General features: G+C 38.9%; 1 protein-coding gene across 1 annotated transcript in view; it reads left to right on the forward strand.

Annotated features, from left to right (window-relative positions):
* The window catches only part of WDR19 (WD repeat domain 19), a 190,435-nt gene that overhangs the window by 5,485 nt on the left and 170,427 nt on the right, over nucleotides 1-14,523 (forward strand). The window contains exons 2-3 of the mRNA XM_007947169.2: nucleotides 10,781-10,872; nucleotides 11,207-11,272. Of these exons, the coding sequence (XP_007945360.2) occupies nucleotides 10,781-10,872; nucleotides 11,207-11,272 (158 nt within the window). The remainder of the gene's footprint in view (nucleotides 1-10,780; nucleotides 10,873-11,206; nucleotides 11,273-14,523) is intronic.

The raw sequence follows: 14,523 nt of genomic DNA on the forward strand, positions 1-14,523 counted from the left end.
ATTTCCACATTCTGTAGGATCACCTTTCTTTGGAATGGGTACAAATATGGATCTCTTCCAGTCAGTTGGCCAGGTAGCTGTCTTCCAAATCTTTTGGCATAACCGAGTGAGTGCTTCCCCAAAATTACTTGACTGTAAAAATAATTACACAGCATGATCACTTTGAAAAAAAAAATTGGACGCCAGTAAGATTCAGACTACTGTCAATTTGTAATAATTCTCTAACAGGGAACTGGCTTGAACAAACAAACCTAACCTTCCTCTCCCCAAACATCTTTACCAGAAATAATGTAATTTGTGCCCCAGAAGGATAAATATTTTTATGTAGAGGATAAGATTACCCTAGTATATCAAACTATAACCCAAATGATGAACTCTATGCATAGGTACTTCCACGTTTTATATGGTAGGCCAGTGCACTCTAGGACAATTATGAGTACCTCTAAATATCCATAGCCACAATGAAAGTCAATTGGTCTAGCAGTCTAAAAATTTTAAGCTGGAGTAAACAAGCTACTTAAGACACTTGGGAATACTATAACTGTATTAAAAAAAATGTACGTGGTTTGGGTTATAGATTCCTCCAAAATTTGTTTTGGTTTTACAGGACTGTCAGCTTAGAATGAACTGTTCTTAACATGTCTATGGAAAAGAACAAATGGTAAACAACCTACTGAATTAATTGCCATACAGGGAAATTCCCTTGCTAGGGTTGTATTAGATAGAATTGTCTTAGATTTCCTCTTACACAACAAGAAATAGTCTCATTGCTACAAATAATAGCTCATGCCACACCTGGATTAATATATTCAGCTCAGAGATAATATCTCAGAACAAAACATTGAAAAGGTGTGCCAACAAAGCTACTTGGTTACTCAAGAATAACCCTAAAGATAATTATCTTTCTTTTGACATCTTTAAGTGGTTCCCAAAAGGTATTAGCTCCTAGCTACACTCTATAATCCAAATCTGACTAGTTATTGTCCTTGTTGTTGTCATTCTCCTCTATTTAATCAAATGATCTTTTTATTGCATCACCCAACTCTGTGTCAAAACATTTAACCCCACTCATGAACAATGTATCATGTACTTTGAAGAAATAATTGCAGCTACTATAGGTATACCTGAAATACCCTAACTTGAGTACTTACTCAAAAAATTTTACATCTGTTAGAAGCTTTTTGTCTGTCAAGTGTTCTTATTCATTCAGCCTTGCTCTACTAAATCCCTATAACATAAAATCACTGAAGCAGAGTGTTTATGCAATAGCATGGTAAAAACACCTGTGATGGCACGTGGCTCTTTTTTACTGACACCCAAGCATTGCTATTCTTCCAACAGCATCTGAAGTCTTAAAGACTTATCAACAAGCGGCCATTTATAAATCTTAATCAAAGCCTTGTAGAAGAGTTTTACACCTTTGTGGGTGATCAGAACCCAAGAGGATGGATCTGAAAAGCAACTCACCCTGAAGATGAGGCTCCTAGCTAAGCAAGATGAAAATGAAGTACCTTCAGAAGAAAAGTACTATATTGAAATCCTTTGGGGGAAGTTCTACTTTGTCCTATAGGGTTACTATGAGTTGGAATTGACTCAATGATAGTTGGTTTTTGGTTTAGATAACTAAAACACATGGGTCACCATGAGTCAGAACTAACTTGACAGCAACTAATATACTCTAGCTAGTGGAACAGGAACTATTTCCGACCCTGTATGAACTCTGAGAACTGTTTTCTTAAGTAGTTTCCTTACAAGTATGTCTTGTTCAGTACTCAGGGACAATTGAAGGTCACCCTCTGCAGATTTCAGATGCTTTTTCTTTGTGAAGCTCTCCTCCCAAGTACCCTGCCCCACCAACTCCAGTCACTTTGCCTCACTGGACTCCCAGCATTATTTCCTCAACTTGTGAAGACTTCTTGGGGCCCATCATTTTTCCCTTGTCCAGTCTCATCTCCAACAAACATTTTCCACATTGCTGCCAAAATAATCTTTCTGAGATCACAGCGTTCTTGAAAATCCAGCAGTGGTTTCCCAGACTAAAGAATGAAACTCATGCCTTTTTTTTTTGGTATGGAATAATAGCTATGGTTCCTCATCTATTTTGGGTCACCGATCCCCTTGAGAATTAGGTAGAAACTCTCCCAGTAAAACATTTTGTTGCAACACAATGAACGTAATCATTGTCACTGAAGTGTGCATGTGAAGACAGCTGAAATGGTAAATGTTTTGTTAAACATGTAAATACCATAATAACAAAAATAAATACATGTTGCTGTTGTAATTGTCTTTGAGTTGACAGTGACGTGTGATGACTTTATGTATAATAGCATGAAATGTTGCCTGGTCCTGCACCATCTTCATGATCATAATCATTGGTATGTTTGACTCCACTATTGGGGTTATTAAGGAGCTATGGTGCCATAGGGGGTAAGGCATTTGGATGCTAACCAGAGGGTTCACAGGTCAAACCCACCAGCTGCTCCATGGGAGGAAGATGAGGCAATCTACTTCTGTAAAGATCTATAGTCTTGGAAACTCAATAAGGTTCGCTATGAGACAGAATTGACTCAATGGCAATGGGCTTATTGTGGCTGTTATGTCAATCCATATCATTGAGAATTTCCCTCCTTTTTTGTTGATCTTCTACCAAACATACAAAAAACAAAACAAGCCACTGCCATGAAGTTGATTCCCACTTATAGTGACCCGCACTGTGTTTCCAAGGTGGTAAATCTTTATAGAAGCAGATTGCCACACGGCAGCTGGTGGGTTTGAACCTTTTGGTTAGCAGTCAAATGTCTTTGACACTGCATCAACCAGAGCTCATACACAGATGCAAATATACATTCAATTGAGGGGCAATGGCACCTGATCCCTCAAATGAGGGATTGGGGAATGGGTTGAACATGAATACGGGAAGAGTTCAGCAATCAACTACCTAAAAAGTTAAGGAAGTCTGAAATTTTAAGCTAAAGTCTTGATAGGTAATTGTCTGCTATAGGTAAGGGCAATGGCTCAAATGGAGTAGTGCCTAAGACATTTGACTGCTAACCAGAAGTCTGGCGGTTCTAACCCACCAGCCACTCCTTGGAAGGAAGACGGGGCAATCTACTTCTGTAGTGATACTGCCTTGGAAACCCAAGGAGGGGTCGCCATGAGTTGGATCCGACTCAATGGCAGTGAGTTTGGTTTGATTTTGGTTTATTATTTTGACTATACTTTTTCATCCAAAGCTTAAAAACAAAGAAAAAACCTATACTTTTGCAGGCTGCTAAATTCCTTAAGAATTACTATTCAGGCCTCACTGTAGGAAGCTTAATTGCTTAATATCTCTAAATAAACTGGCTTCATTCAATTTCATATCCCTCCTTACCCTATCAATCTTATTAACTTTCTCTTGAATCTCTTAAATAGCTTTTGCCTGGCTCACAGGGCTTCACACTCTCCTGATTTTCATTTTTCTGGCATAATTTTCTTTCCCTACATATGTATTTTTCTTTAAACCTCAATAGTCTCTTTCTCTCTGCTTTAAAAATTACCACTTAAATGGACAATTTCCGAATTTTACTTCTCTAACATTTGTTCCCTTCAATCATCTAGTAAAGATATCTCCATTTCAATGTGCAGATCTCATACCTAAAGTTAAAAATGTAAAACAAACAAAACTTGCTGCCATCTAGTTGATTCCCACTCTCAGTGACCCCTACTGGATTTCCAAGGCTGTAAATCTTATGCAAGCAGACTGTCCCATCTTTCTTCCACAGAGCAGCTGCTAGGTTAAAATCACCAACCTTCTGGTTAACAGCCTTAAACTTGACCACTATAACAAGAGAGCTCCTTAAACATCTAAAGATACATAGAAATATATTCCTCCAGCAGAGATGTGTCCTCAATTTTAACATCCCCTGAATGGCTGCAGTCATCATTCAGCAAATATTTAATGAAATCACCTTAACTGAAAACCCCAATACATGGGAAAGCACCATATGTAAGAATCAGAGAATATCCATCATTAGTTATTTTAAATTATCCATTTAATTTTCTCTGAGCAAATACTATATCCTACCTGAATTTAGAAACCAACTGAAGAACAGATCTGAGGAACTGAACACCACCAACCAAAAACCAGACAAATTGTGGGAAGACATCAAGAATATCACACATGAAGAAAGCAAAAGGTCATTTAAAAGACAGGAAAGGAAGAAAAGACTAAAATGGATGTCAGAAGAGACTCTGAAACTTGCCCTTGAACTTGCTCTTCCAGAGCTAAAGCAAATGAAAGAAATGACAAGATAAAGGAGCTCAACAGAAGACTACACAGAGCAGCTTGAGAAGACAAAGTCAATTATTATAATGAAATGTGCAAAATATTGAATAATGTAAGAAACATCAAAAGAAGATGGAAGAAATATAGAGAGTCACTGTACCAAAAAGAATTAGTGATGTTCATCTATTTCAGGAGGTAGCATATGATCAAGAACAAATGGCATTGAAGGAAGAAGTCAAAGCTGCACTGAAGGAATTGGCAAAAAAACAAGGCTCCAGGAATTGGCAGAATACCCACTGAGATGTTTCAACAAACATGCTGGATGCACTTACTCGTCTATGCCAAGAAATTTGGGAGACAGCTACTGGGCCAACTGAATGGAAAAGATCCATGTTTGTACCTATTCCAAAGAAAGGTGATCCCCCAGAATGTGGAAATTATCGAACAATATCATTAACATCACATGCAAGTAAAATTTTGTTGGATAATTCAAAAATGGTCGCAGCAGTACATTGATAGGGAACTTCCAGAATGCAAGCTGGATTCAGAAGCGGACATGGAGCAAGGGATATCACTGCTGATGTTAGATGGATCTCTCCTGAAAGCAAACAATACCAGAAATATGTTTACTTGTGTTTTATTGACTATGCAGAAGCATTTGTCTGTGTGGATCACAACAATTATGGATAACACTGAGAAGAATGGGAATTCCAGAACACTTAATTGTACTCATGAGGAAACTGTACACAGACCAGGAAGCTGTCATTCAAACAGAACAAGGTTTAAAATCAGGAAGGGTGCATATCTGTATTATATCCTTTCACCATACTCATTCAATCTGTATGCTGAGCAAATAATCCAAGAAGCTGGACTATATGAAGAAAAGCACAGTAGTAGGATTGGAGGAAGGCTCATTAGAAACCTGCAATTTGTGGATGACACAACCTTGCTTGCAGAAAGTGAAGCTGACTTGACACATTTATTGATAAAGACTAAAGGACTACAGTCTTCAATATGGATTACACCTCAACATAAAGAAAATGAAATCTTCACAACTGGACCAATAAGCAGCATCACAATAAATGTAGGAAAGATTTAATTTGCCAAGGGTTTCATTTTACTTTGTGCCACAATCAACACCAATCAATGGAAGCTGCAGTGAAGAATGAGACAGCGTACTGCACTGTGCAAATCTGCTGCAAAAGACCTCTTTCAAGTGTTGAAGAGCAAAGATGTCTCCTTGAAGACCAAGGCACACCTAACACAAGCCATGGTATTTTCAATAGCCTCATATGCATGTGAAAGTTGGACAATTTATGTTGTTGTTATGTGCCCTCCAGTTGGCCCTGACTCATAGCAACCCCTCCTTGGGTTGAGAGGCAGAATCACTAGGGAAGTAGATTGCCCAACCTTCCTTCCGAGGAGTGGCTGGTGGGTTTGAACTCTCAGCCTTCTGGTTAGTAGTCAAGTGCCTTAGGCACTATGCTACCACAGCTCCTGGACAATGAATAAGAAGGCCAAAAAAGAGTTGATGCTTTTGAGTTGTAGTGTTGGAGAAACATACTGAAAGTACCATGGACTACCAGAAGAATGAATAAATCTGTCCTGGAAGAAGTGTAGCTGGACTTCTCCTTGGAAGTGAGAATGGCCAGACTTTGTCTCACCTACTTTGGTCATGTTGTCAGAAGGCCTCATTCCCTAGAGGACACCATGCTTGGTAAAGTGGAAGGTTAGCAAAAAAGGGCAAAGTCCTCAACGCAATGGACTGACACAGTGGCTGCAACCATGAGCTCAGGGATAGGAAGGACTGCGAAGCTGGCGCAGGACACAACAATGTTTCCTTCCGCTGCACATGGGATCTGTATGAGTCAGAGCCAACTCCATGGCACCTAACAACAACAACAAACAAATCACGTCCCTTCCTAAATTTTTTTTGAGAAAAAAAAAAGTAGATTGTTTCAATACTTTGAGACTTTGGCAAAAATGCACTTTCAGATTCTAAATAGTGAAGCACAAATACTACAGCCGCTACAAAACTTGGGGAAAAGTTGCCAGGTCCATAGCCTAAAGAGAAGCTATTAGAGTTAATTTTTCTTCCCCACTTTGACCCATTTAGGAAAAGCCTAACCACAAACTCTGAGCACCTACTTGAAAAATAAACAACCTACTTCTCACATCTAATCCGTTCTAGCACAGAAACCTGGAGGGAAAAACAGAAATGATAGGATGGATCGTCCAAACGTATACACCAGGTCTGTGTAAAAAAATATATATATGTACATATATTTTAGGTCTGAGTAAAAATATTTGTCTCATGAGCCATTTCCCATCTCTCCTTTTTTTAAATACTTTTCTCTTGAGCTCTTCTGCCACCCCTGGCGTCTCACTCGCAGTGGGTTAAAATGCACGCAGGCGCCTTTTCAGAACTCACAGAGCCTTTCTCTAGGGTGGTGGTGGAGCGTCTGTTAGACTCAGCCAATCAGGCTCAGTGAACAAGCTGGCGCCCTAGTTTAGCTGCTGTCACGTGATCACAGTCCACGCCCTCCTCTGCGGGCACTGGACCCCCTCAGGCGGCGCTCGCTGACTGGCTCCTGCTCGCGTGGTCTCCTGGGTGACAGGAACGCGGTAGCGCTCTCTGAGGAGACAGAGTGCGCTTGCGCACTTGCTAGATCGCGCGTCGGCTGGAGCTTTGAGATGAAGGTAAATAACTTAAAAAACCCCGGGGGGAGGGAGGGACTGGTGAGGGGGAGCAGGAAGAGGCGACCACTGGCCCTTCCCTCAGACAGCCGAGCATCGCTTTGAGGAGAAGGCCGTGTACTCTCTTCTGTCCCCATAAGTGCGTGAGGAGTTGGGAGGCGAGCAGGGTGACTAGGGAGAGGGTGGGCGGGGGCGAAGTTAAAGGAACAGGAGGAAAAGAAAAAAGGAGAAGACCCAAGGAAAAGCGAGGCCTCATTTTTGGGACTGCGAACAGGGTTGGAGCTGTGCGGGTAAAGGGAACTACAGAAATGAGCAGACAGGATTTGAAGAGACCCCGAACTTCACATGATGGAAAGGTCCGGTCGTGAATGCGTTTGAAGGGTCGCCGTGAAATTGACTCTCTTGGATGTCACAAGCTGCCACATTTCTTAAAGCTAAACCTTTGCATGCCGCACAGTTGTTCAGCGCCTTAGTTACACCACCTGAGGAAAGTGAAAAATCTCGGAAAAATATCACGTCGTACTGCTCGTGACTGTCTAATTTACAGATCTTCTGGTGGCAAGTGCACATTATTCACGAAGACATCTGCACTTGCACACGCAGTTCTCACTTTTATACATGCCATCTTCTGCACGCAAGGTTTCTAAGCTTGGGCTTCTTGTAAACCCCACTCCCTGTTTACTGTCTGCAGCTCATTCACCCTTCTGCTTTACCTCAGCAATACCACCCTGCTTGATCTGGCAAAAGAATGGAAAGTTCAAATTTTAAATTAGTGTATACATCCTAATGAGTATTTGTGGTTGTTAGTGTGGAAATTGGAATTGACTGACTGATAATCATAACTCACATTTTTAAAGCACTTCTCAATTTGTGAAATATTTCGAGTAAGATATTATTGCTGTTTTATAATTAAGAATTCTGTGGCAAAAAGAGGCAAAATTTAAATCTTAGTTTTTCTAATTGTGAAGCTATAGTGCTTTTTTCCTTGGCACTGCATATGGAGCATCTACATAGTGCCACTGAGGAAATATCTGTGAGATGGCAACCAGAGGCACGGCTCCCATGAAGCTAACTAATGAAGCTCAAGTTTCAGAGCAATGTGCTCCTATGTTTTTGTGAAATTTGTAAATGTAAACTGTTCTTATATTCTTCTATAACAGTATCTTCTTGCTCCACAAAACCTGGCTATATATGTCATTATAACACATGTATACTTTCAAAGTAAAACAAAAATCTTAACAACTGCACCAATAAGCACCATCATAATAAATGAAGAAAAGATTTCATTTTACTTGGCTCTACACTCAACACCCATGGAAGCAGCAGTCAAGAAATCAAATGACACACTGCATTGGGTAAATCTGCTGCAAAAGACCTCTTTAAAGTGTTAAAGAGCAAAGATGTCACTCTGAAGACTAAGTAGCATCTGACCCATGCCATGGTATTTTTAATCATCTCATATGCATGGGAAAACTGGACAATGAATAAGGAAAACGAAAAAAGAATTGAATTATGGTGTTGGTGAAAAATATTGAGTATACCCTGGACTGCCAGAAGAATGATAAAATCTGTCTTGGAAGAAGTACAACCAGAATGCTCCTTTGAAGCGAGTATCATAAAGAATTTTGTCTTACGTACCTCAAACATGTTGTACTATGAATATGTTATCAGGAGAGACCAGTCCCTGAGGAAGGACATCATGCTTGGCAAAGGAGATGGTTAGTGAAAAAGAGGAAGACCCTTAATGAGATGGATTGACACAGTGACTGCAAATGGGCTCTGACATTGTGAGCAACAGTAGTGAAAATAGTGTAGGACTGGGCAGTGTTTCATTCTGTTGTACACAGAGTTCTATTGTGCATATGAGTTGGAACCTACCTGATGGTACCAAACAACAACATACTTTCAACACAGATGGGTTTCATCATTAGCATATGAAATATTGATTGATATTTAATTGGAAGAGTTTTATGTTGTCACTCACACTATCAATTCTGTAGTAGTTTTATATTGCCACTCACACTATTAATTCTTTAGTCCTATCTAAACTTCATATACCTATGACATGGACATCATATCTCTAATAATGAAATTCCTGTTCAATATAAATACATAATGCAAACCAATGTAATTAAAAATTTTTAGTAGCTGTGTTCAAAAATGTTTAAAAGACAGGTAAAATTAAATTATTTATTTAACGCAGTATACTGAAAATATTAGGCACTCTGGTAGCATAGTGCCTAAGGCATTTGACTGCTAACGAGAAGGCTGGCAGTTCAAACTCACCAGCCACTCCTCGGAAGGAAGGTTGGGCAATCTACTTGCACAGTGATACTGTCTTGGAAACCCAAGGAGGGGTCGCTATGAGTCGGGTCTGACTCGATGGCACATAACAACAACAACTGAAAATATTATCATTTCAACATGTCATCAGTATAAAAATTATTAATGAGGTAGTTTACATTCTTTTGTTCATGTCTTTGTATTTTATAGTTACAGCATATAAAAATTTGGACTACCCACGTGTTAGATGCTCAATAGTTACATGTAATTTGTGGCTACTATATGGGATATCACAGTACTACATTGTCTAGTGAGAAGAAAAGAATGATCTCTCACCTGATATCCTGTCCATCCAAGGAGCTCTGGTGGCATACTGCCTAAGGCATTTGACTGCCAACCAGAAGGTTGATGATTCAAACCCACCAGCCACTCAGCAGAAGGAAGACTGGACAATCTACTTCTGTAAAGATTTACCGCTTTGGAAACCAAAAGGGCATCTCTGACTCAATGGCAGTGAGTTTGATTTTGGGCCCTGTCTATCCAATAGCCAAGTAACACACTTAATGATGAAGTAAATATAACCAATAGGTAAAGGAAGAAAATAATTTTCAAGAAAGTATCCAGTTGTGGTGGAGTTGGTTCCATTTCATGGAGACCCTAGGTGTCGCATAGTAGAACTGTCCTCCATGGACTTTTCATGACAATGACCTTTTAGAAGCAGATCCCCAGGCCTTTCATCCCAGGCACCTATGGATAGGTTCCCAAGAATGTAACCGTGTACACCACCCAAGGATGCCTGAAGGAAGTGTAAACATTTTTCATTCTGTCATGGTTTAGATTTTTTAAAGAGCAATTTATTTAAATTTAATTTTTGAGAAATCCATGCCACTGATGAGAGTCACATGCTACTGATAAAAGTCACGTGATAATTGACTAAATTCAAGTTTAAATTATTTTAATCCCTTAACATCTATAAAAACCTGAAAAATATATTTTTTAAGAATAAAATTAATATTCAAAAACATTTACAGGGAAAAATGTTTATAGATCTATATGTTGAGATCTATATTGTACCAAAAGGAGCTCGGTGACACAGTAGTTAAAGGTGCTGTGGTGGTGCAGTGGTTAAAGCACTTAGCTGCTAATCAAAAAATTGGTGGTTTGAACCCACCAGACACTCTACAGGAGAAAAATGAGGCAATATGCTTCCATAAAGAGTTACAGCCATACAAACCCTATAGTGCAATTCTATTCCATCCTATAGGGTCACTATGAGTCAGAATCAACTCGATGACAGTGAGTTTGATTTGGTGTACTATACCAATGGGACTGTGTTTTTTTAGGTTGGTTGGTTGGTTGGTTGGTTGATTAGTTCATTTGTTTGTTTTCTACATTGTTAACTTCTTTTGGATTAGCTTTAACATAAGTTTTCTGAATCCTACTGTTTTCATTATCATATTTTGACATTGTTTTGTCATCAATGCTTAATTGTGTATGTTTGGAAAATATAAAAATGGTGTTTTTATTTTTTAGCGTGTTTTCTCACTGGTAGAAAAGACATTGCTTGGCACACCAATACAGTTCACATGGCAAAAAGCATCGGGAAACTATCTTGCAGTAACAGGGTAAGAAACCAATGAATGTTTTGAGTAGTTCATCATGACTCCAGATGGATATATGGCCACATGGCCATGCCATCTAATTTGATATAAGTTCTTGCATGACAGCTATATGGTGGGAAAAAGAATATGTTCACCTTCATTGACATCACAGCTCATAGAACCTATTTCCTGGTAAAGTAATTATTTTAAAATAATGTTTTAGATATAAATTATGAAACTATCATGAATGAATACGGAATTAACTTGTAGAGTGGTTTAAATCTTTATATAAATTACTAAGGTGTATGAAGAGACAAATAAAAATTTTGATCATATCTCTGTGTTCTAATTGTTTCAGAGCTGATCATATTGTGAAAATCTTTGATCGCCATGGTAAAAAAAAAAGTGAAATTAACTTACCTGGGTAAGTACAGAGGTAAATCAAAAAATTTTCCAAACTTTGTTACCTAAAAGATAAAATTGCTTTTTTTAAAAAACTATGATCAAGTAGAATTTTATAACTTATGTATAGTTCATAACACCTTTTTAAAAAAAAAAAAAAAACAACTTTTTATTATGGTTTGGTTGAAATTTTACAAAGCAGATTTGTTTTACATTCAACAGTTCATGTACATTTTGTTTTGAGACGCTGATTACATTCCCCCTTTGTTCTAGCTATTTTCCTGCTTCCTCCCTATGGTTACTCTTTTCCTGTGTCCTTCTCATCTATGCATTTCTGCCTCCCTATCTTTCCCCCTGTGCAAAACCTGCACTTCTGGTTTCCCAGTGTTGACTCTTCTAAGGAGTACATTGCCTTGGTGTAGTTGTTTGGTTCATAGGCCTATCTATTACTTGGCTAACAGGGCATGAGAGTAAGCTTAGGTGCAGGCCTGAAGGCCATAGTCTTAAGGATTCCACCAGTCTCTATCTGACCAGTAAACCTGGTCTTTTTATATGTTTTTAAAATTTTATTTCACATTTTTTCTTCCATTCTATCTAGGATCTCCATTCTGAGCATTGGTAGTCAGGCACCATGTAGTTCTTCTTTTCTCAGGATCTTATAGGCTGAGACTCTCATGGTCAATTAGTCCTTTGAATTAACTGTTTCCACACATCTTTGATTCTCTTCATGCTTTGCTGCAGACAAGAAGAGACCAATACTTGCATTAGATGGCTGCTCACAAACTTTTTTTTTTTTTACTAAAGTTGTTGAACATCTTTATGAGCTTATTGGTCATTTGCATATATTCTTTGGACAAATGTCTATTTAAGTCCTTAGCCCATTTTTTGGTTGAGTTGTTTGTGTTTTTGTTCTGATTTTTTTTTAACATGTATATATATTCTGCATACTGAGCACTTATTGCTTATCTGTCAGTTTATCTTACTGTGGTGGCTTGTGTGTTTGTGAGGCTGAACACTGTACCACCAGTATTTCAGATACCAGCAAGATTACTCATGGTGGACTGGTTTTAGCAGAACTTCCAGACTAAGACAGAATGAGGAAGGGGCCATACATTTCTCAAAGAATTGGCCAGGGAAAACCTTATGAATAGTAGAGAAACACTGTCTGACACATTACTGCGCAACTTTATGAATAGCCCGGAAACCTTGTCTGATACGGTGGAGGAGGACAAGCCCCTTAAGTCGGAAGGCTCTCAAAATACAACAGGGAAAGAACTGCATCATTAGAATAGAACCAACCTCACTGATACAGATAAAGTAAAGCTTTCAAGACCTCCATTTGCTGATGTGGCATGACTCAAATTGAGGAGAAACAGCTGCAAACATCCATTAATAATCAGAACATTTTGGAACATGGAATGTATAAAATATGAATCTAGGAAAATTGGAAATTGTAAAAAATGAAATGGAACACATAAAGATTGATATCCGGGCATTAGTGAGCTGAAATGGACCTGTTTTGGCCATTTTGAATCAGACAACCATATTATCTACTCTACCAGGAATGACAATTTGAAGAGTAATGGCGTAACATTCATCATCACAAAGGATGCTTCAAGATCTGTCCTGAAGTCCAATGCTGTCAGTGATAGGATAATATCCATATGCCTACAAAGAAGAACAGTTAATATTACTATTATTCAAATTTACACACCAACCACCAAAGCCAAAGATGAGGAAATTGAAGATTTTTATCAACTTCTGCAGTCTGAAATTGATCAAATGTGCAATCAAGATGTGCTGATTATCACTGGTGACTGGAATACAAAAGTTGGAAACAAAGAAAAATCACCAGTAGCTGGAAAATTTGGCCTTGGTGACAGATATAATGCTGGAGATCGCATGATAGAATTTTGCAAGACCAATGACTTACTCATTGCAAATACATTTTTTCAACAACACAAGCGGCGGCTGTACAAGTGGACTTAGCCAGATACAGTACACAGGAATCAGATTGACTATGTCTGTTGCAGGAGGTGAAGGAAAAGCTCAATAACTTCAGCCAAAACCAAGCCAGGACAGAAGACATGAATAGACACTTCACCATGGAGGATATTCAGGCGGCCAACAAACATAAAAAGAAATGCTCACAATCATTAGCCATTAGAGAGATGCAAATCAAAACAACAATGAGATACCATCTTGCTCCAGTACAAGTACCAAAGTTCAACAAGGCACAAAATAACAAATGCTGGCGAGGATAGGGAGAGATTGGGACTCTCATACACTGCTGGTGGGACTGTAAAATGGTACAACCACTGTGGAAATTCGTATGGTGATTCCTTCAAAAGTTAGAATTAGAAATACCATTTGACCCAGCCATTCCATTACTAGGTATATAGCCTAAAGAAGTGAGAGCCACGATAAGAATAGACATAGGCACACCCATGTTCATCACAGCACTATTTACAGTAGCCAAAAGATGGAAGCAACCTAGGTATCCATCAACTGAGGAATGGATAACCAAACTATGGTACATACACACAATGGAATACTATGCAACCCTAAAGAATAACCTAGAATCTGCAAAACACTGCATAATGTGGGTGAACTTGGAGGACATTATGCTGAGTCAATCACAGAAGGACAAATATTATATTAATCCATTATTGTAAAAGTCAAGAAAAGGTTTATTTATGGAAGGAAATTTTCTTTGTTGGTTACCGGGGGGAGAGCAGAGGAGGGAACACTGTTAGATAGGTAGAGATAAGTATTGATTTGGGTGAAGAGAAGAGCAATGTACCAAATATGAGTGATCAACATGGTGGCATTGAGGAAGAGGAAGACAGAGAGAGGTACATGGGAAGTGCAGACAACAAAGATGAATCCTTTTGCACATAAAATATTGTGTTGTCAGTGAAGGCAAACATGGGTGTAGGGGTGGATAGATGGGTGAACAGGCTGAACTATTAGGTATGTCTGTGAAGTGGGTAGTGTACCCAAGACCATGTATAGGGTTGGAGGACAATGGTCCTGTAAGTGTTTTTGTATGATCTGAATTCCCAGGTGTATAGTAGAGCTGACAAGGGACAAGGTTGTAGTCACTTCTTGGTCATGGCCAGCTACCCAGAGGTACCGAGTAGTTGAACCTGTGAGCGTGGGACCATAGTCACAGGGGACATCAAGCTCAGTTGGCATAACATACTACACAAAACATTGTTCCACCTCCTACTTTGGCGAGTAGCGACTGAGATCTTAAAAGCTTGCAAGCAG

Source organism: Orycteropus afer, unplaced genomic scaffold (genome assembly GCF_000298275.1).
Source record: "Orycteropus afer afer isolate SDZICR_OR568_19922 unplaced genomic scaffold, OryAfe1.0 scaffold00176, whole genome shotgun sequence".
Classification (NCBI taxonomy): Eukaryota; Metazoa; Chordata; class Mammalia; order Tubulidentata; family Orycteropodidae; genus Orycteropus; species Orycteropus afer.